We start from the raw sequence: 27,570 nt of genomic DNA on the forward strand, positions 1-27,570 counted from the left end.
AGGATGGTACTACGGTTGGTTTATTTTCTTTAACTCTTGTAAAAGACAGTTAACCAAGGAGGATATTTTGGGGGATACAGGATGTCTTTTAACTGCCAAGGAAAAGATCACAATCCTGTGTATGTCAGTAAGAAATATTTTTATGCAAGGCAGAAAATGGTATTTCCTTTTACCACCGCTAGATGGCAGACAGACAAGCCATTTTCTTCCATATTACCACGTGTTTCTTAAACCGCAGAAAACAGATCACACTCTGTTTTGAACTTAACTGTCCTTAGTATCTAAGTGTGCACAGACTGCACAGTATCAAGAATGCATTTAAGGAAAGGGGAAATTAAAAAAAAGATGATAAATGCATCATAAACATATTTAGCACTTCAACCACACTATGATGGAACAAAACACATTCAAGGTGGTTGATACCATTATTAATGTATGTGAGAGAGACAGGATGACATTTCAACATCTATATTATTCCTGTAGGTTTCTTAGCACTTAATGTCATATTGGGGAGATGCTGAGTAGATTGAATGAAGACAAATACGACATTTTATCTATGCAAATGTCTTGGAAAGGATTCTAAAAAACTGGTGCTATAAATTTTAAGCACGTCAGATAAAAAGCTGACTGTAGTGTAGGCTTATTGCTTAGTATATACATTTTATCAATAATCCATTTAATTTAAAAAGAAACCATACTTTTAAAAATGGGATTAAAAAGGCTCCAATCTGCCCAGGGCAAGTGGAAAGAAGCATGAATAAGAACAGATCCAGTGGTGGATCTGCAAGGAAATAGAGATGTAAAACGAATTATGACGTTCAGCTCACACTGTAAATGCAGAACCCGCTATGGACCTGAAGAGTGATGTGCTAGTCTTTGTCTGAAGCTGAAAACATTTCCCTTCTTTCTTACCCTGTTATTTATATATACTGTATGGACCCACCAGGGGTGGGTTCCTGCCAGTTCTAACCTCTTCTATAGAAGAGGTTCCACAAATCTACAGTGCCGTTTAGAACTGGTTCCGGCTCCCTCCCCCTGCCCGTCTGCACATCATCAAGATGAAGAGCAAGAGGAGGAATTCTGGGAGTTGAAGTCCACAAGTCTTAAAGCTTTCAAGTTTGAACACCCCTGGGTTGTTTTTTTTCCTAAAGGTGCAAGGGTTGTAACCTGACAGCTTTAAGACTTGTGTGCTTCAAATGCCAGAGTTTCTGAGCCAACATTTTGGTTGCTAAGCAAGAGCATTGTTAAGTGAGTTTCACCACATTTTACAAGTTGGCCACGCCCACCCAGTCAGATGACTGTCAAGCCACCCCCACTCGGTCACATGGCTGGTAAGCCACTCCCACCTGGTCACATGGTTAGCAAGCCACTCCCACAAAGCAGGCCACACCTACAGAAGAGGTTCTAAAAAAAATTGAAACCCACCACTGGGACCTACTAATAAAGCCAACAGAGTCATATAAGTCCTTTGGGACTTTGAAAGAAAGAGACGAAATATGATCAGATCCCACTCAATTTTCATACACCAAGCAATCTTACCTGGCTGCCGGGCAGGAAGGCGTGCTGGTACAAGGAAAACCTGTCCTTTGCAGACTCCTCTGAGGTGGGACTGATGGGCTTAGGGTCAGATAAAGACCTTTGGATGGTTTTGATGGGGCGAGGCAGGGTCTGCTGGCGCTGGGTGGACTCAGCCATGAAATGCTTCTGTGGAGTCACGTGGGCCTTGTTGAGCCTTTCACTGGAAGCAAAGGATGACTCTAGCAACCGATGAGGGGAGAGGGGAGACACGGGGGAATAGAGGACCTGAGGGGACTTGGGGGGCTGTCGGGACACAAGCTGAGACAAGGAGTCTGTGGGCAAGTGGGATTGGTAGCCAATTTCGAGAGGAACAGGCTTCTTCTTGGCTAGTGCTTGCTGTCGGACTGAATGAGGATCCAGAGGCCCAGAGCTGACCATCTGGATGTTGGAGGAGTAAGGAGGGATTGAGGTGGGCACCGTGAGCTGAGGGATGGCAATGCCTGGCTGGGGCTGCGCTTCGGGTTCTGTCTGGCAACCCAAACTCTCCCCTCTCTGGGTCTTCTCAGGGGCAGAGATGTACTTCACGATCTCCACCTTGGGGTCGTGGGAAGTGACGTGGATGGAAGGGGACACTCGGAGCAACTGGTCGGGTTCAGTCTGCACAGAACAGTCACTGATGGTTTGGATGGCTATGCTGGCCATGCCTTTTGCTGAAGAATCGGCTTTACTCTCGGCACTAGAATCAGAGTGGCGGGAGAAGCGGGAACGTCGGCGACGCACCGGCTGTTCCCACTCGGCATCGTCTTCCTCATCTGTCTGAACACTGCAATCAGTGCTGCGCCGAGGACGGCGCCGCCGGGATGCATAGAAACGTTCCTCGCCATCTTCTTCATCAGTCTGCACGCTGCTGTCTGTGATCTTTTTCACCAAGTAGGGTTCATGGCTCGGCTCCTTATCATACGCGTCCCGAAGACGAGGCATCGAGTTCCGTTTTTTTATCCCCCGACCAGCTTCCCATTGTTCTTCAGTCTGCAGGGACATTTCAGAGGCTGAGTTTGTAAGAGGCCTTTGGAATCCTGGATAGCGATGCTGTGCTTGTCCGTCTTGCCCCGGGGCTGCTGAAGCAATAAAGGCTTGGTTTAGGGGTGGCCAGTATTGTCCGTTTTGAGCCAAGGTCCTTTGCATTTCTATCGTTACCTCAGGGGTAACCTGAGGAGGAATCCGGCCGGTTGGGTCACATACTGGAGGAAAGGTGCCCTTCTGCCTCTTCTGCTCTTCCAGCTGCTGTTGCAGTTGCTGCTGCAAGTGCTGGATTTGTTCTAACTGCAAGCGCTGTTGGGCGAGCTGCTCCCGCTGCAGGGCGAACTGGGCCTGTCTCTCCTCTTGCTGCTGCTGGAGGACCTGGTGCTTTATGGATTGCAACTCCTGCATTTCCCTGTGCATCAAGAGCTGTTCCTTCTCTCTGTGTCTCTGTAGCTCCACCCGTTCCCTTTCCAGTTCCTCGTGAAGCCTCATCTGCCTCAGTTTTTCCAGTTCCACTCTTTCCCTTTCGAACTGGAGGATGTGCTCATGTTGCTTCCTCTGCCGTTCTTCCTCCTTTTCCTTTTCTTCTCTTTCCATGGCTCTTTTGCTAGCAGGGCTGGCCTGTGGGGCTTCTGTCGGAGGCTTTTGGGCCGGCAGTCGGGGAGGTACCTCCTGTTGTGTCTGGCTGGTGTCCCTGGTGGGACCCTGAACCTCTGAGGTTGACACAGGCATCTCCTCGCGTGGGCCAACCCCCGCCTGCTCAGGTCTTTGCAAGCCGACTGTGCTTGGAGCAGAGGACTTAGTAGCAGGTGCTACATTTACTGTGCTGGCAGCAGTGCTGGCTGCAGTGGTGCTAAGTGGTTTTCCTAAATACATGGGTGTTTCCATTACAGATGCAGAAGGAACTGCAGGAATCCTGCTGGGCACAGTATAGCGATAAAGACCTTGAGATGCAAGGGGGATCCTAGGAGGACCTAGGGGTACTCTGGTGAGGCTAGCCAGAGGGACAGCTGTGATACTGCCCGGAGCATAGTGCCTGTACAGGCCTCGGAGCATGGGCCGTAGCACCGAAACTGGTTGGGTGGTGATGGGGAGGGTTGATGCTATTGGTGTATTAATGGTTGAATAAATCATGCCGTCGGCAGCTCGTACAGTGGCTGTGGAAGGGAGTACCTGTCTGACAGATCCAAACCTTGAGAGATTATATTGGGCCAAGTTTCCAAAGCCAGAACGAGACTCTGGGAAATTTGGATTGTACATCATGTTTGGTTTCATGCCACCCTGTTGAGCCATAATGTTTCCAGTCCCTCCTGGTGCAGCTCCAAGAGCACCATGTCCATATTGTAGAAGATCTTGGCTGTTCGCATGCCTGCCCCCATACTGGTCCATGGAGTTAAGGGCTGCACACATTCGGCTGATTTCACGAGCAGTGGTAGCACTGTAATGAGCCAGGCTAGCTTCCTGGAAATTGGCCAAGTCTCCTCTTGATGAATATCTATAATCAGAGTAGATATTGGAGGCTGAGCTGTACCTTCGCATGGGATACGAATGACTTAATAATTCAGTGGGTTGTCGGAGGTCAGTGAAAGAGCCATATTGCAGCCCATGTCCTAGATGTCCTCCCTCCGTAAAACCGTTGCCGTAGGAATGCTTCATAGTTGACAAGTCCACAGCGGAATCTCCAGCAGGGGAAGGGAAGGGCTGCTCCCCTTTAACTGAGTAATAATTCAACCCCATTTCAGAAAGATTTGTATCCGACATTGAGGAATATAATCTCCCAAACATGCCGTGCGGATGGAATCGGTGCTCTTCGTACTGCTGAGGGACCGGTGCCGGCTGTTCTCTGTAAGAGTATGTCTCCGGCATTTCCTGTTCTCTGGTTCCATAATACTGGCCACTAGCTTTGCCAAGGGGAGCTGCTTCTCCAACATGCTTTTCTGGCACCTTAGGAGATGGATTAAATGCCCCAGTGCAGCTGCTTCCAAATGGAAATCTGTAGACTACATCACAGCATGCTACTTGGCTCTCAGGCTTCATTCCTGTGAGGTCCAGAGCATTAGGAGGAGGAGGTTCTTCTTTGATGAGTTTTGTCACAGACCCTGCTGCTATGTCATCCATCTGCACCATCATCACTTGGGACTTCTTACTTCCAACTGAAGGAGTCTGACTTTTCAGGTCCACTGGGATCCCTCTATAGATCTCTGAGCTTTGATCCTGAGGAAACGGCCTGGGAATGGCACTCACAATATTTTGGGCATTGCTAGTCTGAGTAATTAGTGTATCTTTTTTTACCATGGGTGCCATTTGGTTGGGCAAATTGTATCTTGCAAATTTTGTTTGCTGTGGACCTGCTGCTTCTGGACGGCCCATAGAAGCAGATGTGCCAGCTCCACTCATGGGTCCTCTAAAGGGACCGGTCTGAACAGCTTGCTCCACCTGTTTAATTTGGGTCAGACAGACTGGACTTCCTGTCTCTTGTCCAAAGTCAATTCTGTTCTGGAAAGGGTCCCCATAGACAACTGGTTGCTTTGATTGGGACATAAGCATGGTAGACGCAACTGTTATGCTGACAGTGGTGGCACTGCTGATAATAGCATGTGGTTGTTCCTGGGCATTGAGGTTAATGATTAAAGGTTGGATAGCTGTGGATTGCCGACTCGGTGACTGGTCCATGGTGAGGCAATATTTTCTGCTCTCAGCAGCTAAAGACGTGAGATCCATTCCGTAGTCTGTTACAATGATTGGAACAGACTTTATTGCTGTCCTCAAATCGACAATATTAGTACCAGATGCTCTAGGTCCAGGTTCTACTCTAGATGTCCCAGGGACTGAGGATATCCTACACAAAGAGATATTCTCTGCAGGTAGTGTGCCCCAGCTATACACACCAGGCATAGGGTCAGTAGCAGTGCTCTGCATTTTCTGCCCTGGAGTATAAGGAGAGACTTTTTCAGGCATTGGCTGTGTCTTGGTGTGAGTGGTCTGGACCTGCTGTGACTGGAATTGCACTGCATTGATTGCTGTTTGGCTGTAACTATGCACTGTTTGCTGGCGGCCTTGCTGAGTTGGAGATGAAGGTGGTGAAATGGAGGAGCTTACACCAATTGGCTTGGTTTGAATAGCTGCATCAGACGCTAAGGTGATGACCATAAAGGGGGCTTCTTGTGATGACTGTTGCCTAGCCAGGCGTGGGGAGCTGGCTCGGTGAGGAGTTTGTGTTCCTTGAGCTATCATTGGAGAATCTGTTGATGCCCCAGTAGTTGCAATGTCGTACGAAATAATTGTGCTGTGTGTTTGAGTAGAAAATTCAGCCGTTGATCTAGCTCCTACCCCGGAACTAGATGGCATCCCAGTTCTGGGAACAGAATAAGTAGGACTTTGAGTAGGAGAAGAAGGGGAAAGGGGTGGACTGGAACTTTTGTAAAAAGAGTACATTTTGGGGGTTGACATGGGTACATTTGTGCTGCCATCAGTCACACCTTGATGCTTATCTCTTACTGACGGCCCACTGATCCTGGGAATGTTTTCTGTTTGAGAACCATAACTTGCAGTTACTTTTGTCTGGCTTTGGCTAATGGTGGACACAGGTGATACATCAGAGCCACTTGAAGTTGGAGAGCCGTAAATTCGGGTTGCGCTAGCTGAACTAGAAACAATGGTAGTGACTTGGCTAGTTCCTTTACTATATGAGTAAGGCATAGCTACACTCTTTGGAACTGAGCTAGCTGTAACTGAGGAACTTTGAAACTTTGTTTGCTCATTACTCTCTTTTTCAAAGTGCTGGGTGACTCTAACATCAGGGATTATTCTGCCTGCGCTGCTTTCAGTCTGTGAAAAGGAGACGGGAGCAGAGAGTTGGGTAGGACTTGTTCCCGGAGTGAGTGGGCCACTTTCATAAGCACTCTCAGCATTCAAAAACTGCTTCTCTGGATAGGGATCTTCTCTCCCTTTTTTCTTCATTTCTTGCTCAACTGTCAAATCCAGAGAAGAAGATTGATGCATCCTGGAGATATTCTGTGATGTTTGAAGGATTTCTTCATATAGTGCCCCAGATTTGGAAAGCTCATTCTGATAGTCAGTTTGCGAGGAATCCACACTCCGACTGTCATAACCATAGTCATCGATGTACTGATATTCAAAATTGTTTTGGTCTTCCGAACCACGATAACTTACTTCTTGAAAGGTGTTGTTGTATGAAATACTTTGTTGGAAAGGTTGTTGTTTTTGGAACATTTCTGCCTTCCTCATCATCTCTTCATAGGCTTCTTCTGCACTTTTGAGGGGCTTGTTGGATGGGTAACCAGAGCTAGCCATTTTTTCTGTTGGAGAATAAAGGGACATGAAGGTTGGCAGATTGTACTCACTGCCAGATTTGTACAGTTTGGAGGCAATGACATCAAATCCTTCAGCCTCCGAGTCAATGGAGGGTGAATATTCTGAACAGGAAGACCTGTGCAACTCCTCCATCTCTGCAGCCTGACGCAATTCCTCAGTGGGTGAAGCATCTTCAATAGGTGACAAATTACTGGGCGGCGTTTTAGACCTCTCTCTCCTCCTCTGTGCCCTCAGCTCTTCTTTATCTCTTTTTGTTTTGCGTGCTGTGCTTCGGATCCGCTGCTGCTCCACCTCTCGCATTTTTTCTTGTTCTCTCAAGAGCTCCTCTTCCTCACGCAGCTCTTCTTCCTCTGAGGAATCTTCAATGGTTGGCAATAGAGGGCCATGAGAGCGATGCCGGGCTTTCCTCTGCTGTTTAACCTCTTCTAATCTCTGTCTGCGGCTTGGGCTGCTGTCACTGTCTTCCTCCAGAGAAGAGACCGAGGTTGGGGATGTTCCTGAGGTGTAACTGGGTGTGGTTGGTGGCAAGGTGGAGGAATAGTCACCTCTTGATCTATCTTCTGGGGAGCCTGTGAGGCTCTCCATCTCCAGTTCAGGTTCTCTGTCCAGATTGATATCTGCCTCCTGGCTCAACTCCATGTCTCTGCCATAGTTGTTTGTGCTGTTTAACTCAATGGTCTTGAAACGACGCAGACCTCCCTGAGATGCAGCCATATCATCATCTTTGGCGCTTTCCAATTCTTTTTGTTCCTCCTCATATATGCTGCTCGAGCTGTGAGGCAGGCGTCTCTTGGATGGAGTAGGCTCTCTGCTTTTCTCAGAATCAAGCTTGTGTCCATTTTTTGTACTGTATTTTGCACGATCATATTCTTCTTCCTCCTCAAGATTGTCTTCTTCTGCACTCATCTCCAAGATTTGCCTCCTCATGAATTCTTCATCCGTCATTACAGGCTCTTTGCCTTTCTGTTTCGTTGGTACCGGGGAGAATCCTGCTTCACTACTATCTGTCACGTAGTCATGGCGTAGCTTGCTGCCATAATCATCTGAAGACTCCACGCTGTCCTTCTTCTCCCTTTGATTATCCCATTCCAGAGAGTCTTCATCTTCTTCCATTATGTCTTCTAGCTCCTCATCGGAATCAAAGGCTTCTGGAGTGATAGACAGTGACCGTGGCCTCTGTCTCTGCCTCTGCTCCTCCCGTAATTCATGGTATGTCTTCCCTCGGTCAGCTGATGGATGGGCCAAGCTCTTTGACTCCAGTAAAGGGCGCATGCTGGTTTCCAGCTTAGTAAGTTCAGAAGGACTGGGAGGACTTGGTTCCACAATTCCTGTTTCGTTTAGTTGTTCTCCTTCTTGCTGCACTAAGCCTGTGATTTCACTCTGGGAACTAGAGATCCCATCAGATGAGTAGCCCGTATCACTCAAGCTTTGGGGGCTGCGGGACTGCAGGTCTGAGGGATAAGGCTTGCTGGAGTCCTACAAAGAAAATGAAAATCCATTAACATTTCATTATAACTGACTGTAAACATAATTCATGTTATTATTCAGATTTACAGCAATTCATAGTTGTAATTAACCTGGACCCTAATATTCAAAAACAGCAACCATAAATATGCTAAGAAATGAGAGCAGCACCCTTATCTTTGCTTGCCGGTAGGCTAATTATTGTCCAATCACCTGTCTCTCTTTTTTAGAATTTTCAGGGGCCCGATGACAGACTTCATTTGAGTCTCAGTATTTTTCCACTGTTTTCGTTGCCCTTTTTAATCCAGAAAGTTATTTATGGCAGAAAGACAGAATTTATGTGCAATGCCTTTTGATTGGTAGACCAGATCCTCTCTACCTTTTAATAATTTAAAAGTGCATGCAAGACTGATTCCTAATATGAGGAGCCCAAGGAAGTAATTCTTTTGTGTTTTTTCCCTACCCCAACCTACGCTCAGAAGTCAAAACACAAGTTCATTTTACAGATATACACCCTTAAAACATGACACAAATGTATAACGGCAATATATGTAGTTAATAAAAGATATCTCCCTGCTAGATTCAAATCCACAAAAGGGGGAAAAAAAGAACAAGGTCTTTTCAGACCATCTATTTGTAGTTTAATAAACGAACAGCTCAGTCTGTTTTGCTGCAAATGCCATCCCATAGGGAAGATTTTTGAGGTATATTGCAATTTCCCAGCACTAGTATGAAACATTTTTGTTATTAGAAAAATATAAGCATACCCAATCTTGTTTTGGCAAATCAGAATTATTTGCCTGATCATTGATGATAACTAGTTATTTTAAAAACTTTATTCCATTATAAACAACTGGTGTTTTTTTAAAACCTAAATGATGTTTTAGCCTAGTGTCATTACGAATTGTGATACTTATAAGTCTCCATCCAACTGTGGATGCCAGGCCTACTTTCAGCAAGTTTTTTAGAACAATTCAAACCCAAGCAGCTAGCTCTGAAATGTTATAAATTTACATTCTCTGCCCCCAAGCCAGGAACTCAGGTTTACATGTCTTATTGGCCCTGTTCTTCCTTTAAAAAAAAAAATCTGGTTTACCCAAGGCTGAACAATTTTAAAGGCAAGACCAGACACACAATTGTTGCTTTTGCAAAAAGAAGTATCAGCATCCTTGACTCCTACTCTGCAAAAGAATGCACTGGAGATCTCTATCTCAGCTTTTACAAAAGTTGCCTAATGTGTTACTCGATTGTTTAAAACAATTTCCCATGCCTTTTTGAATAATACATTAACTCTCAAAACACACACACACACACATTTATGTTTTTAATGTTAGATGCACATACAAAGACCATTATTTGAATGATACATTTTTTCCAGCTTAGCTTTGAGTAAGCTTCATAATTGCCATCTTGAGGCACCACCTCATAAACTTATCAAGTCCAGGTCTCAGGTCAGTGGAAAATTTCAAATTTAAGCCCCCAGGCCAGGTTATCTAACATCCATTCATGAATGCACCCAATGAAATGTAGAACACTTGCATTTTGAGTAATTTGTTCCCTGATAAACTGCTTTTTCTTTTATGACATTTTTCTAACATTCAACAGAAGTCCTCTCTAACTTAAATCTATTATTCTACATCCCACACTCTAGAATGAAAGATAACAATCTTGACTTTCTTCTGTATGACATCATTTCTGGTATTTGAATAGTGCTACCATATTTTCCCTCAATATTTTCAAGGTTATCGATGCCCAGATATGCCCAGTGCCTTCAATCTTTCTTGATACAACTTCATTTTGAGTTTCCTAATTATTCTTATTACCCTTGTTTGCCCTCTTCTTCCAATTTCTCTATATCTTTCTTAAAGCTCCAACCTAGACAGGAGATTCAATGCAGGATCTCAGCAGAGCAGAACAAAATAGAGTCAGCATTTCTTGTGATTTAGAAACTCTGCTTTTGTATAGTCTGAGGCAATCTAAAATTGCATTCGCCTTTTTTTTTTGCTGCCATATCATGCTGATGCCTGAACAGCTGTTTTGCCATGCGCTCTTCCCACCTGAGATGCCAGAAAACTGTGCTAGCCTAAATCTTGCTGCTTACCTAATATGTTCTTACCTGAATGAATCTGTGCTGTGGTTCCACCCAGGTGGCTTTAACATGCAACAGTCTAAGAGCCATGACTGGGGGTCCCCTCACTGAAATTCCAGTGTTCCTCAATGTCAATCCTGCCTCTTCTGCAAGCCCATCTATCCTTACATTTTCCACGGAGCATGTCTTTGGCTTCTGCCTAGTCTAGTGTGCATGCTTGCTTCTTTCAAAATCTTATCTGAAATGGCATAGGGTCTGAAATGGCATAGGGTTCCCTCCTGAGCAGGGGGTTGGACTAGAAGACTCCAAGGTTCCTTCCAACTGTTCAATTCTAATTCTAATTCTATTACTAATTCTTATTCTATTCTATTCTATTCACACTGCAAAGTTCCTATCTCTCTCTTTTTCATATTTAAATTGCAGAATAGGCAGACTGCAACCAAGCTGCCAAGCTCCAATTTCCACATCTTTGTTCCTATGAACCTGAACCATCAGTTCTTCATTGCCATCCAAGTTTCTATGGACCTATAGCAAAATCAGGGAACAACGTGAAGCAATAGAGATACAAGCCTTTGTGTGCAGGAAAGCAAAGGTTTGTGTTAAACAAGAGAACGTTGAAAGGGGTTGCAAAGGCATTCATGCGTATAAACATCTGGAAAAGCAAAGAATGGAGGCTACCCCTGAAAGAAAAAAAACAAGTACTGAGAGTGATTCAAACATCCATCCAGTCAGACTTAACTTCCCTATAAAGATGGGAAAGACAAAAAAAATGGGTTGGGGGGAACAACCAATCAGGGCCTGCAGTTGCTGGAGGCTGGACTGAGGTCCAACTTGTCTCCATTGCAAAAACCACAGCTATTCGGATAGGAATTTGTGAAGTCAGCATTCTCGCTTGATGCATTCCTCTATGCAGAAGCATTCATGATTCTAATTTGGGTATAAGTGTATGATTAGTTGCAAATCTATTAGACTCAATATTGTTAGTCCATATTTAATTGAGGGATAATGATGGCAATGAGATAGGCCCTAACTGTTACAATCAAATCCCTCTCCTTGTCTGGGTTTGCAAACCCCATTGAACTGCAAGGGATCTAAACCTTTCCTAGATAAAGCAGCAAAATAATTTGGGAGTGCCATGCTTATCCTCCTGCCCCTTCTCACAATACCTCATTATATAATACAGGTATCATAGATCTGAGAAAATGTCATCTGATATACCAGTTGTGATGCATCCTTCTCAATAAATAAAAACCCCAACTATTGGCCAGAGGTTTGGAAAACAAGCCTTCTTGAAAACAAATGATATCCATCATTAAGGATTATGGTTCCTTTTTTTCATCTCACTTACCTTTGCTCTCCCTGTCTGTCAGAGCCTTTTGTGGAGGTTTAGAATGTAATATAACTTCTGCCCCAATAACTCAGCAACTTCCTGCAGGCTGCCAGACTATAAATAGAGCTGGAGGGAGGATTCCTCCCCCCACATTTTAGATTCCTAACTGTACTTACCCCTTGGATGCTTTCTTATCTGGCCCCACACGTGCTTTCTCCATGCAAATCCTGACAGACATTTTTCTTGGTTTAATAAAGAAGGCATTGTCCTACTGGAAACCGAACGCCATCTCCAGTCTTGCCTACAAATTCCTTCAAGCAAAAACTGAACCCTAAAAGGCACTTTAGAAATGTTGCTGAAATTCAGCTAAGTGCTACATTTATTCCCAGGACTCCAATAACGTTGATGTGGTGCTGATCTCACCGGCAGAATTAAAACGTTTTACATCTTCACATGCAACTTCAGAAACATGCAACTGGAATTTAAAGCCAAGAAGCAAATTTTCCTTCAGGTTTCAAATGGTAAGAATCCCAACCACATATTTCTCACAATTCAGATGTCAGTACTGGGAGTAAAGTAACGGTAAGGCAAAAAAGGCCAATCATCAGAATCCCCAAAGGCAGAAAAACCATACTTGGTGCTCAATTGGCATTTTGTGAAGAAAACCCAAGAAGCTGGACTGAGCATTCAAAGATAAGGGTGCTGATCAGACTACTACCTTGATTAAATGTTGTTCATTTACCGTAATCAATACAATCCAATCAAAATATTGACAGCTGTATAATTGGAACCCATTACAAAAACTTATTGTTTGTACTAATATCTATTTCTCAACTTGCAGCTCGGGAGAAATGAGGGCTCTACATTTACCGGAATGAGGTAATGTCCATTATAAAAAAAACTGTTGTACTAAATGCAGAAAATTAAGTATACTGTCAGGTCCTACAGTCATCTTCTACGCTCAAAGGTATTGTTGGCTATGTTATGTAACATCCATTGTCTTTATTAATCACTCCACATGGAGACTGGAAGAGTCTATTGTGATATCTTAATCTAACAGGGCTTGCTCCTGTTCACCTTCATTCGTTCACTAGCAACAACTAATGGTTGTTCCCTTAGGTACTCCAATTTGTTTTTCTTTCTGGAAGTCTCATAATTAGCCTCCTGCTGTGCAATAATGCCTAACACTCTGACTCCTTTGATTCTCCACTGACTCTAACTAAACTTGGATAATTTTTGATAATTTCTATCCTATCATAACCCAATAGCAGAAACAATCTGATATTGATTTCATGGGTGCAAATTGTATTCTAGATACCCCATGAATCGTTCCTGGAGAAATTATCCTCAACAAGCAACCAAGCACACACAAAGCTTTCTGGAAATGTGTGTGTGTGTGTGTGTGTGTGTGTATGCTGGTCTTGTTGTATTCGGGTCTTTTCCCATGTAAGGTTGAGATTGTCTTGGGCCCAAAACCCAGCCTGAATATGGCGAGTGAGACGTCGCTGAAATGTTGCCAAGACAATCTCAATCTTACATGAGAAAAGACCCGAATACAACAAGACCAGCATACCTACACCCGTGAAAATCTACAAACACACACACACACACACACACACACACACACACACGTTTTCATAGATTTTCACGGGTGTAGGTAGAGAGAAATTGTATATTTTCCAGAAATAACCGACTAGCCAATGTTTATACAATATGATGAAGCTGTGCTCCGATCCAGCAAATCTTGCATTTAGATTGTGAATGTTTTATCACAAAATGATGTATAGTAAATATGTCCTACCACATTATAACTGTAAACTATATTGTCATGCTTTCTTTATTCATCAGATCAGAAGAGACTTGAAAACAAATTATACAGCATATATTTCTGAGATTAGCACATTTGCAAACAGAATGTGTTGGAAGAGATATTTCTCAGGGAGATAACAAGAATATTTTGAGACACTGAAAATGTTCTGAAAGCTAAGGATGATTAAAAACCCAGCAAGGAAAAACAAAAAGCTAATCTCCTTTATATGTATATTTAAAAAGAATTTGTGTAGGCTGTAACTACCCATGATGAATTCTATGATCCACATAATAGAATTCAGTCTATCTGACACATAACTTGCCTTAAAATTCCTTACTAGTTCTAGTTCAGGATTTCTCAGTCTTAGCATCTTATAAGATGTATGAATTTCAATTCCCAGAATTCTTCAGGCCAGTCACACTTCTTAAAGTTGCTGAGATTATTAAGAAACACTGTCTTAGGCTAAACATCCTCCAACACACCTCACATCGCCATCTACTGGTTCATACATTGCTAAGTGAAAAAGTGCTTACCTCTTGCTCTCTTGTTTTCTGAGATTCGGATACAACTGTGGTGTCTTTGATATCTCTTTCTGGTTTTGAAGCTGTAATTTTCCCTTTTGACAATGGACTTTCAGAAGGTTTTGGAGACTCTTCAGCTAATTTGGGCAGTGGCTTTTCTTCAGATGGAGCAGCAGGCATTTTTTTTGGGGTTGTGGCAATTGGTAATTTGCTTTGTTCTGAAGTCCTGAAATGTGCCGGATGCCTGTCTTTAGCAATTGATGGTTCATGGTGCTGGGCTCCTCTCTGTTGCTGACCTCCAGCTTGGTGCCGGGGGGATCCAGTTGGCTGTTGTTTTGAAGTGGGCAGTGGCATTGGAGCAGGATCTCCTAGGCTTCCTTCTAGTAGCCTCTGAGTTTGGCAGTTCAAACACAGCCATTCTTTTTTCTGGAAAAAAGAAGGGAAAACTTATAATATCTGATTGCTTTGATTGAAACAATTATTCAATCAAAAATGAATAATATTTCATTCAAGGATCAAAGTTGTCTCTTCTATGGAAACCAGTATAAACTCTTCTCTCACTGGAGAAGAAAAAAACAACTTGCTACTCTTCCCGGACATCTTGATCAGCAGAGACCACAATAGAAAATTAGAAACACAAATCTACCAAAAAACCACCCATACTAACCAGCAACAACCCAATCTCCCACAAGAAAAACTGTGTAAGGACTTCATTTAAACGAGCCCAAACACACTGCAGCAACCCAGAACAGCAGAAAAAAAAGAAATGGAGCATCTATACAACACATTCCAACAAAATGGATACCACACAACTTTATCAAAAAGTCCCCGACCACTCAACCCAAGAGAGCACAACCAACACAAACTGTAAAAAGAATTACACTGCCATACAGTATATCAAGAATATCTCAGAAACCACCAAAAGGCTACTACGACCACATGGAATCAGCGTAACACACAAGCCAGCTAAAGACCTTCAAAACATCCTAAGCAAACCAAAAGAGCCAGCAACCCCAGAAGAAAAAACAGGAGTCATCAACAACATACAACGTAAGAACCGCAATAACCACTATGTAGAACAAACAGGCAGAAAACTGGCAGTCAGAAGACATGACGACAATTCTTTAATTTCACAACACATAGACAGATTTAGCCATAGTTTCAATTGGGAGAACGTGACAATTCTAGATCAGGCCAAGTCCAAAAATTTCTAGAAACTTGGCACTCTGACAAATCAGCCACCAGAGGTAGACACATAGACATTAACAACATCTATAGACTATGCAAAAGAGACAATCAATCCACCTAAAAGAGAACAAAAAGACTCCAGCACCTCTCCACCAGTAATCAGCATCCAGCTCAGCATAGATTAACTCTAAGATTAACATCAGACCAACAATCAAGGAAACAATATTCCAATCAAGAAACTGCCAAAGAGCCATCAGTGAATAGCCCAACCAAAGAATCTCTAAGACCACCTTCATCAACGCTGACAGGGCAAGTAATTAGAATATAAACTGACAGCAAACAGCACTCCTTATTAGTACTGATTGTTAAAATATTCATGACTGGGAGAGACATGGGAACAAGGTCAGCCAATGAATAGGCATAGCAACTAAATCAGCCAATGGGAGCTTAAAAAGATCTGAGTCTGTGCAGAGAATTGAAACAGAAACTTAAGAAGAAAGCAGTCTGCTGCTCTGATAAGTAAACTAGCAGTCTGTCTGGGCTTGTTTGATGAAATGAAACTAACTGCTTGTGTTTGCCTGTAACTCTCCTGCCTTGTGTTTACTTGGAAGAACCACCTGTTGGTATTGTACATTTATTCATATATTCTTATGTATATAAAGAAGTTAATGAATCCTGCTGCATCAGTTATATATGTGTGCTTCTGGATTTGAATTTATGTAACAAACCCTGACACTGATGTTACCTAGTTAGGGTAATGAAACATCTGCAAGACAACAAGCTCAGAGAGCACCAAGGACCCCTCATTTCAATCCTAAACTACAAATATTCTACTTTATTGGTACTCTTCTCTTCATAAGCTAAGATTATGGTATAAATATATTTTTCTAAACATAACATTCCATTGCATCTGTTCATAAGAGCTTACTGTTAACGAAACCTTATAAATGCAGACTTATCTAGCAATAAGACAGTGTATCCTTTACAGCAAGTAAATGCTGTGGTCTGCTAAATGCTAATTATCCAGTTTTTTAAAAGAAGAGAATGTTGGTACTGATACAAATCCTGCATTCTTACCACTGAACTACACTCCTTCTTTCAAGCTTGATTCTTAAATCTTACCTATTTGGATCCATTATAAAAGTGTCTCTGTTTCAGTCTCAGTTCACTAATAATGGCATGTGATGGGTTTTTAATTTACAAATAATGTGCCTATCTAGGACAACCATTTAATTATACTTTTCAAAAGCAATTCAAATAGTTTTATCACAAAACAGCTACTACAGAAAATGTTGTTTAATTTAATTTAATTTAATACAGAAGCTCCAACTACAGAAGCTGCTTTGTGATTTACAAGAAAAAATGAACAATCAACACCTTAAAACAGTTCAAGAAACAAGTAAAACAAATTAACAACTATTCAATAAAAGCCAGTTCAAAAAGATGTGCTTTAAGGGATTTAACTATTAATAAAGATGTTAAGCCCTCAACTCTGTAGGCCCAAATGCAATCTTCTCAAATACCCTCAACAAATGATCTCAATAAGCATGGCTCAGGTCCAAATAGCTGTACATAGGCCTTTAAAGATATTGACCACTCTGGACCATTTTGTCCAGAGATGAATTGCAGCCATTTCAGTGCTTTTAACACAGATGTAATATTGTTCCTCTGTACTCTTCCCGCAAACAACTGTGCTGTCCACTTTTGTACTATTGAGTTTTCTGGATTAGCTCCATATAAAGTGCAATATCATAATTAAACATGAATTTTACACTAATGAACCACAATTTTAAGACTCTGCAAAGAGTGGAGAGAAGACCAGCAAAGATGATTAAGGGATGGAGGCTAAAACATATAAAGAATGCTGGAATTCAGTATGTCTAATTTAATGAAATGATAGCAGTCATGATAGCTGTCTTCCAATATCTCAGAGGCCCCAAAGAAGAGGAGGTAAAGCTATTCTCCAAAGCTCCTGAAGGCAAGACAAGAAGCAATGGATGGAAGCTAATCAAGGAGAGAAGCAACCTGGAATTAAGGAGAAAAATTCTGACAGTTAAAACAATTAATCTGTGGAACAACTTGCCTTGAGAAGTTGTAAATGCTCCAACACTGGACCATTTGTCTGAAATGGTATAGGGTTTCCTGCCTAAGCAAGGGATTGAAGTAGAAGACCTCTAAGGTCCCTTCCAACTCTGTTATTTTATTCTTTTTTTTTTTAGATAGGGACCCTGGTGATGAACACCCAAAGTTGATAACAGCAACTGAAAACCACTTCCATTTGTTACTTTAATCTGAGAAAACAAAAACAATCAGATCCAGAAACACTCCATTGATGTATTTGCTTCTTCTGGGAAAGTACATTCCTATCCTACTAGACTTTTGGAATAATAGCTGTCTAGGATTTCCAGGGGACACATCTCCAAAAAGGTAGAGACAACAACTGTGGCTAGAAAACTAGTTTTATGGAATCTCTCCAGAAAAGGAAAGGTTGAGAGATTACCCACATGTGCTCCAGATAGATGCTCCTCATGAGAAGTCCACAGGATAGTGGTCTCCTGCAGGTCTGAGAGAAGATGAAGGGTTTAGCCATCATGCTCACAACCGAGACAGAACATTTTAAGGATACAGAATTTGTTAACCTCACTTTCTAATCATTTTCAGAAACTGCCATTTAACTATCTTAATTAGAGATCTTCAGAATGATGAGTCTGAAAAGCCATGGACAATTTACATTCATTCTTCAACAAAAGAAATATTAATTGTAAGGTTAAGAATTTAAAGAATTTGAAATAAATATCAAATTGTTAAATGAGATTTTTATCCAGGAAAGTTATAAATGAATTAAGGGACCAGAGAAAAGTGGAACTTTTGGATCTTGGCTATAATATTGATTTTTTTTCCTTGCAAGCTCCCCAAATTTCCCCATTGACCTGTAGGAAGATATCAGTTGTAAATGAAGATCATGTGACTGCAGCAGTACAGTTGCACATTGAACAGCAGCAGCAGCAGCAGCTGTATGTTAGCCCATTTGAAATATTGATGCATTGTTTCACCCAGTTAAAGGTTACATCATGAAACTTTTTATAGTATAGCGCTGTGCTGGTGCAGCCGTTAGAATGTAGTATTTCAGGCTAATTCTGCCCACAGCCGGGAATTCAAGGTTGACTCAATCTTCTATCCTTCCAAGGTTGGTAAAATGAGGACCTAGATTGTTGGAGACAATATGCTGACTCTGTAAACTGCTTAGAGGGGGCTGTAAAGCATTGTGAAGTGGCATATAAGTCTAAGTGCTATTGTTATATAGTTAGAGACTTTCCACTGATTTGTTGGATGTTTTTGACTTCCCAGTCAAGCCTATGGTCTTGGTATCCATTAGTGGCCTCCTATTCAAGTCCTACAAATGTTTAACTCTACTTATCAGCCCTAACATGGTCAGCCTTGTGCTACTCCACAATAATCTTACCTACGTCTGTTTCTCTATCTTGTCTTGATGTCTACTAGGTTGAACAAAACTCTCAATTAGACAGACAAAACAAAAATACATTTTCCCCAATCTTGTAGGCTTCAAATGGGTTGGGATTTCATTTCCAAAATAGCTGGGAATTCTGGGAATTGTAGCTCTGACTCATTTGGTGTAGGAATACTTGAGTAATAGATAACTGCATGAAAATATAATATAAACCGCTCTGACCTTTTCAAAGATCAGTGGGATATGAATATAAATTAATAACATGTTCTTTGCCATTTATTTTAAGAGAATTATCCATTAGGAGCAGTCTACACTGATATGATCTTCATATTTAAACCTGCTAAATAAGAATAGAGAAGTTATGATTATGACGTATTGCTGGCTGAGCCAGTGGCCTCAGTGGGAATTGGAGTCTAATATTTATAGAACCCCAGTTCTGCAAACCAGCCCTGTCTTGTCCTGTGTGCATTTTTGAAAGGTTCCTAATTGGTCACTGTAAGAAAGTCTATTTCGTGAAAGGTTGCCTGGCTTGATGCAGCAAAATTATGCTTGTATTAGGATTGTGCAATGTTTTGGATTTGATTTAGAAAGTACTTTGGAACACCCAGGAAATCTATTTAGATTTAAAGAACCACTTCTAGTTCCAAAAATGACACAAAGTCACACACAAATGCTACAGCACAAAGTCATACAAGGCAGCTGCTTTAATGAGCTACTAAGAGGAATTATGTTCATACTCTTTAGCATGCCAAGGTACCTCTTTCTAATCACAACCTGTGCACCCGAGTTCTTATCATGCTTCTTGAATGTTGGCAAATTCTATCACAATTATGACTGAAGCTGTACAGTAGAGTAGGTTTCAATATCCCAACTGCAAAAGGGATGATAAAAGGGATCACTGAAACAAAAATCTTGACAATTCCAGTTCTGCAGGAAGGAAACATTGCTTGGACTTATCCCCAGTCTGCTTCATAGTTGTTCGGATAGGTTAGTTGCTTAGGTGCAGGGGTGAAATCCAGCAGGTTCTGACAGGTTCTGAAAACAGGTAGCAGAAATTTTGAGTAGTTTGGAGAACCAGCAAATGCCACCTCTGGCTGGCCCCAGACTAGGGTGGGAATGGAGATTTTGCAGTATCTTTCCCCTGGAATGGGGAGGGAATGGAGATTTTGCAATATCCTTTTCCCCTGGAATGGGGAGGGAATGGAGATTTTGCAATATCCTTTCCCTGGAGAGGGGAGGGAATGGAGATTTTGCAGTATCCTTCCCCTGGAGTGGAAAGGGAATGGAGATTTTGCAGTATCCTTCCCCTGGAGTGGGGTGGGAATGGAGATTTTGCAGTATCCTTCCCCTGGAGTGGGGTGGGAATGGAGATTTTGCAGTATCCTTCCCCTGGAGTGGGGAGGGAATGGAGATTTTGCAGTATCCTTCCCCTGGAGTGGGGAGGGAATGGAGATTTTGCAGTATTCTTCCCCTGGAGTGGGGAGGGAATGGAGATTTTGCAGTATTCTTCCCCTGGAGTGGGGAGGGAATGGAGATTTTGCAGTATTCTTCCCCTGCCATGCCCACCAATCCACACCATGCCACCACGCCACGCCCACAGAACCAGTAATTTAAAAAAAATGAATTTCACCACTGCTTAGGTGGAATGTATTTTTACTTGTAATATTTTCCATTAGCATAGTATCACAGTTTGAAAAGTAATGAAATGGAGAAGAGGGAAAAGCAGTGAAAGAAATGTTATATTTTACCTGTTTACTTGGATCAATAATCCCATTCATTGGTTTTAGATTTGCAGTGTATGTCTCGAACAATGAATGCAAGTACAGAAGCAAAGGTATATTCAAAATCCAGACAGGGAGATTTCTTATAAAGATAAGCATGAATATACTGATCCAATAGAGATATTTTCTTTGTGTCTGCCTTTCCCTTTGGTATTGATCTATGCTGCTTTTTTGCTTCTACAGAGAAGTTGTTGGGCCTTTCAGTATTTATAATGGGTTAGAGGTATGCAATACAGCAAATTCTGTCTTTTGATTCCTGAGTATTCTGCTTGCCATTCTACTATAGTGCGGAAATTATTTTTCTGACTAAAATAGTGTGCTTAACATTTTAAATAACTTTATACCTATAAAGGATATGGTTGAATGCATGCTTTGACATCCCTGAGATTCTGAGGCGGAACTATTGAGAACATAAAGCAACCCTTTTTCTGCCTCAGCTCTGTTGCGCAGGAAGGTAATGCTGAGTTAAAATGACAGGACAATTATTCTGAAAATCCTGCTGTATTCATTCTCTTAAGGGATTATAATTAAAGTAACTGGCTGCTTCCCTTGTTTCAGGTCAGTGCTAAGATCCAGCTCAAATGTCCCAATGCTGCAAAATATGGGAGGAGATATATATTCTTGAAGAGATCTATCAGTACTTATATTAAAAGGTCTCAAATCCAAAGAACTGTCAGCTCCAGGTCTCCCCTTAAGTATTGAAGTCAACTGGGTGGCTTCGGCCCAATCACTCTCTTTCAGCTCAACTCACTTCATGGGGTTATTGTTGTGGGCAAAATAGGCGGGAGTAGTATTAGTATGTTTGCTGCCTTGAATTATATAGGGGAAAAAAGGTGGAATAACCATATTGGACAGATGAAGTTTGAAGTTTTATTTTATTTATATGCCGCCCTATTCCCTAAAAGGGACTCAGGGCGGCGAACAACTCCAACGGGAAGGGGAACATACAAATACAAAATAGACATTTAAAATAACCAACAACCACACCTGTCGAGAGGGGAAGGGAGCTCATCAACCCCAGGCCTGCTGACACAGCCAGGTCTTAACAGCTTTTCGGAAAGCCAGGAGAGAGGTGAGAGTCCGAATCTCCGCGGGGAGTTCGTTCCAAAGGGCCGGAGCTGCAACAGAGAAGGACCTCCCCCGGGTCGTAGCCAGATGGCATTGGCTGGTGGATGGAACCCGGAGGAGGACGACCCTGTGCGATCTAATGGGTCTTTGGGAGGTAATTGGCAGCAGGCGGTCTCTCAAGTACCCAGGTCCAATACCATGAAGGGCTTTATAAGTAATAACTAGCACCTTGAAGCGTATCCGGAGACCGATTGGAAGCCAGTGCAGCTCGCGGAGGATAGGTGTAATGTGGGTGTATCGAGGTACACCCACAATCGCTCGCGCGGCTGCATTCTGGACAAGTTGAAGTCTCCAAATGCTCTTCAAGGGCTGCCCCATGTAGAGCGCAGATCCCAACAAAGGAGTTGGGTGAAAAGTATTTTTCCCATAAACAATATGGTGAGGCATAATTTGCAGAAGCCCATATCAGATCAGTCATTGCTAGGGTCAACAAGGACCACATTAGGTGTTGGGGTTAGAATAGAATAAAAGAGTTGGAAGGGAGCATGGAGGCCTTGAAGTCCAACCCCGTGCCTAGGCAGGAAACCCTACACCAGTTCCTGGACATCTGGTGACAAATGGGTTATGGGACTCAAGATTGTTGCCTGAACAACCAAAGTCAGAAAGTCTAGGACTATTAAAGAAAAGTTATTTACTTGCTACAGATAAATAAAATCTGAAAATGATCTGTTATCCAGCAAATCCAATGAGAAGATGATATCTGAAAAGATTGTACCAGTTCTGAAAAGAACAACATCCAGAATCAGAAATAACAGAATAGAGGTTAATAGATCAATGTTGATTTAAAGTACAAAATAAAGTATTCACATAAATTGAATTAGAAGAACTGCAAAAGTCTGTCTGAGGCAAAGAAATCAAAGCCTTGCTAGAAGTAGGTCAGACTTTAGGGGCAAATCAGGGCAAGTTGGCTGTAGAGAAGGCCAGTACAACTATTAAATAAAACAAACATTGCATCTTCTCCTCTGCCTTCTCTTCAGAAAGAATAAAGTCCTCTAATTAAAAAAACAAAAGAAATTAAAATATGGGAAAAATGGACATCTAGAAGAGCACAAAATCAACACTATAAGGTTACCTGCATTGAAGCTTGTTCTCAAAAATCAGCTAGCACAAGTATTAAAAGACACAATATCATAATATCAAATATAAACACTGCAAGAAACATACTAACTAATGTACAGTATTTCTGTAGTTATAACTGAATTTCTTGGATGCAAAATCAACAAAAAAAGGAAAAAAAGCTACACAATACTCCTTCAATATGGAAGATCAGATTGGAAGAAAAAGATCAGCATGCTAACAGCAAATGCAACCAAACTGGTACAGATCCTAATGGAAGCCAAGATCTGCTCCGGGGAGACATCCTTTTATAGCCACCAACAATTATATTATGTTATATTAAATCATATGAGATAATAAAATTACTATGCTATAGAGAAATAAGCACCTTGCTCTAATCTTCTGAAAAATAAAGAGAGAGGGAAAGTACACATTAAGAATTATAAAATCTTTTAAGATTAGGGTCTAAATATAAAAGGAATCTTCTCACCCAGCTCCAATCACTATTCATCTACACTACTCCTGCACATTTCTTTGTTGCCTCAGCTGTCCCAGCTTCATGGCAGCCATGATGGTTGCCTCTTCTCCTCCTCGTGGATGAGAGGGAAAAAGCCCTGAGTCAAGCAGGAGAGTTGCTGCTCTCCGCAACCTGCAGAGGCACCCCTCTTCTCTTCACCATCCCTACACGGTGGCTTTAGCTCCTTTCGGAGCTCTCCAATGTGGAGAACTTAGCATGGGAGAGATTATTAGATGGAAAAACTGGAGGTTGAAAGATGGTATTATTAGGTATATTTAAATAATGGGAGGATTGGTACTAGAATGGCGTATTGTGATTTTGAATAAACAAATAATGAAGGACTATGTCTTAATATAAACATGTGCAGTATGTTATGTGTAGTAATCATTCATATGTACCCATGTCACAGCAATTAATATAAATCCAGCAGGATATCTGATTTGATTTATGATTAAATACTAAAAATTTAATAAAGGACCAATGAGATGATTAATTGTTAGGAGAATGCTGAAAATGGTAAGACTGGAGATATAGACATGGTAACTGGAAAAAAAAATGTTAAAATGTAGATTTAGTTCACTTATGGAATGGCTGTATGATTTGTCTAACATGTATGTTAAGATTGCACCTGGCCTGATAACTGAAAGAATGTTATTTAAGAATTTGTCTGTACAAAGGGAAAGGTATTGAAAGTGATTACAAAAACAACAAGGGGATTAGTGTGTCTGAGAAATTGTTTGGCTAAGCCTTGTCTGAAAGACTATAAGAGTGACAATGAGAAGAGTTTAGAAAAGTAGTGCAGCTTTATGTCAGGCAAGATATGCGCAGACCAGATTTTGCTCTTTAGCAGGATCATTGAGAAATATATGAATTTAAGAAAGGGCTTCTTTTATTTCTGGAAGGAAGGAAGTCAGGAAGGAAGGAAGGGCTCCTTATTCCCTCATGGCACAACAGAATCTGCCACTGCTACCCTTGTGTGAGGATAACAACTTTGCTGACCACATTTTTGAGACATGGTACAATGACAGCTGGGGTGGGGTGAGGATTCCTCCTTTCCCCCCATCTGAAGGACAGGAAGAAAGCACATTGCTGGAGTATTGGGAGGAGACCTAAAATTTAATCCACTGATCTATTTCTTCCCTAAAAGGAAAAAGTCATTAAGTTAAACTGCTAACTAAAATAGCTCACAATACTTCATTCTATAAGTATTGGGTGTGATAAACTGGAAAAAGAGTTAGAGTGAATCCTAAAAGCAAGGATCTCTATCCAAAGTCTCTCAGATCCTTGCATGACTGGGGCATTGTCACAGCATTTTAGGCAAGAAAATATTATTTTTCTTTCTGGTGAAAATGCCATGCTGTTATAATTTGTTACAGCACTTGATCAACACATTGAGATTAGAATTTCTTGGTCAAGTTTGATTCATAACGGACTAAACCTGGCTACGACCCCTAGATACATGAAAATTGATTTCAAACTGCCTGCGCTCTACATGGGGCTACCCTTGAAAAGCGTTCGGAGACTGCAGCTAGTCCAGAATGCGGCCGCGCGACCGATATTGGGAGTACCGAGGTACATCCACGTTACACCTATCCTCCGCGACCTGCACTGGCCAATTGGTCTCCGGATGCAATTCAAGGTGTTGGTTATTACCTTTAAAGCCCTACATGGCTTAGGGCCAGTGTACCTGCGAGACCGCCTACTGCCACATACCTCCCAGCGGCCGGTGAGATCCCACAGATTGGGCCTCCTTCAGATGCCGTCTGCCAGACAATGTTGGCTGGCGGCTCCCCGGAGGAGAGCCTTCTCTGTGGCTGCTCCGACCCTTTGGAATGAGCTACCCCCAGAGATCCGGACCTTATCCACTCTCATGGCCTTCAGGAAAGCTGTTAAGACCTGGCTATTCCAGCAGGCCTGGGGCTGTTGACCTCACTGTTGAGGTCCAGCCCCGATTAGAACGAATGCATGTGTTGTATTTTTAAATCTGTCTTTTTTATAATTTCTTTCTTCCTCTTCTTTTTGTAAGGCGCCCGGAGTCCTTCGGGATTGAGCGGCATATAAATTCTATTAATAAATAAATAAATAATAAATAAATAAATAAATAGGTTTTTAACTGGATCTCGAATATAACCATACACACATATGAACTCCACAAACATTTATATTGCAGGCATGAATTAAAGAGCTATTGCAACAGAAGTATATATGGAACTTCATCCTTTCAGCCTTGTTTATGTTGTTCCTCCATTGCCTACTTCTCATGGCCAAGAAATTAGAACCTTCTCACAATAATGATAGCAGGTGAAAGAGAAGGCGAAGAGAAGGTGGTTGGATGGTAAGACTTCTTCACCACATTTTAGCATAGGAAGCACCCAGAGCAGGTCTTCAAAGATGATCCCTGGATATCTGGGAAACATTCAAGGCACAAAGGTCCTGAAAGAAGCCTCTCTTCTGTTACTGGCACTATTTTTATGCATGAACGTTTCTCTGATTTCTTTGGTCTAAATGACACAGTTAGATGGGAGGTCTACTTGAGGAAGAAATGGAAGCCCTATATGGGCCAAACGCCCAAGCATAATAATAGCACTATTAAGGAAGATTACACTATTTCTGGTTAGTTCACCTTTTCCTTTGAAAATCCTATATTATTTTCATATGTGTTCTCCTTTAAATTGTGTGTTACTATGGCTTTGGATAACTTCACCAGGCTCTGTCTAAAGCTCAGTTCTCACGTTCTCACAGCTAAGGAAAAGCTGCTGGAGTCACTTAAGTCCATAGCCTCCTTTCCCCCCAGAGTCCAAAAATGCTGACCATATGACAATTCCCAGTTGGAATCCACTAAACTTATTTATGCATTTATTTAGTACTCTATTCCCTAGTGATTTCAAGACACATTCATTCAATTGTGCTTCAGGTAACGGAACAATTAATGCTGTTGATGACTCTTTTTTGCAGGCGATCCATTAGTTCCTGCTGTGTGGTGAGGTTTGTTATCGTGATTATAGCCTTCTCCTGGAGAGAAGAAGCCAGTGCTAATCCTCAGGGAGACGGATGGTACTATGGGAATTCAGAATAAAAATAGCCCATTGAAATAAAGAGAGTTGCCATGGTGACTGGAAAAATAAAAATGCTGAGATGGACAGGCAGTGGAATGAAAAGCTACATTTCATGAAATTAGCTCTGTACCATTTCTGTAGTTACACAATGTATGAACTTCCATCCTTCCTCAACACCTGTTGAAATCACTGTAACACAGTCACATACTTCCTATTAGGCACTGTGTGTGGTAAATTGTTGGTTCTCAGACTTGATTCATTCACATGACTAATTGTATTGTACATGAATCCAAAAACATAAGCAACATATAAACACATCCTGTCTTTCCTAATTTTCTAAATGAAGCATTAAAAAAAATGCATTGATTCTCAATGAAAGCCAAAAAGCCATTGTAGGCTAATATATCATGGACCATGCAACCTAGCAGTTTCCTGAGATTCCAGGCATTACCAATCTACAGAAATTGCATGGATTGTCCTACTAGTTAATATTGCCTAGAGACCAGAATACCAAGAACATATCATATGTTATGACAAATATGATAAGGAACACAAAATACAAAGAGGTATATTGTACATTGAATTGTTAGGTACATGTTCACAGAAAGAAATAACAACTATTTGACACTACCCATTGTGGATGAATGTTTGGTGAAACTAATAGCCATAAACTAACTATAAACTAATTTTGATTAGAGAAAAGAGATTATCTACATTTATTGGTGACTGGAAATCTCTTTGGGTGGAAAAAAAATGAACTTGTGATTTATAGCTTTGATGATGAGAGAGGATAGATCAGGGCAGATGTGGGTTGCTCTCAGTTTGGACCGGTTCGGGAGAACCGGTAGTGGTAATTGGGCATGGGTTGCCAAACCAGTAGTGATGGCTGGCTGGCCACGCCCCAAAACTGGCCCACTCCGATGCTCACTCTGCCTCACCTACACCGTGTGCATCCACAGAACTACCTCCTTCTGCCTACACACAGGTAAACATTTGCGCTAGCCTAGCCCCCTCCCTACCGACCAGCGTCTCCTGAAGCTGCCACCATTGCAGCTGTGGCGGGGACAGGGGCAGCATGCTGGAGCGGGTGGCAGCGACAGGAGGGCAGTGGCAGTGGGAGGAGAGGGCAGTGGCAGCATGAAATGTCCAGGTTTCGTTTGGATCTGGGGCCCACTAAGAAGCCGCTCGGCTTCATCAAATTCCCGCTTGTGCCCTGCAGTTGCAATACTGTGGCCCAAAGAACCATACAAAGACAATTCTGGATTGTATCAACAGATCCTGCACC

General features: G+C 41.9%; 1 protein-coding gene across 3 annotated transcripts in view; it reads right to left on the bottom strand.

The window, feature by feature from the left end:
- The window catches only part of BSN (bassoon presynaptic cytomatrix protein), a 205,435-nt gene that overhangs the window by 22,860 nt on the left and 155,005 nt on the right, over window positions 1-27,570 (bottom strand). For all 3 annotated transcript variants that reach the window (XM_087709259.1, XM_087709257.1, XM_087709258.1), the window contains exons 4-5: window positions 14,103-14,516; window positions 1,540-8,352 (exon numbers count right to left, since the gene is read on the bottom strand). In XM_087709259.1, coding sequence (XP_087565385.1) covers window positions 1,540-8,352; window positions 14,103-14,516 — 7,227 coding nt within the window. The remainder of the gene's footprint in view (window positions 1-1,539; window positions 8,353-14,102; window positions 14,517-27,570) is intronic.

The sequence above is a fragment of the Thamnophis sirtalis genome, unplaced genomic scaffold, assembly GCF_051295495.1.
Source record: "Thamnophis sirtalis isolate CommonGarterSnake01/CBP01778 unplaced genomic scaffold, rThaSir2_p1.2 scaffold_3, whole genome shotgun sequence".
NCBI classification, from domain to species: domain Eukaryota; kingdom Metazoa; phylum Chordata; class Lepidosauria; order Squamata; family Natricidae; genus Thamnophis; species Thamnophis sirtalis.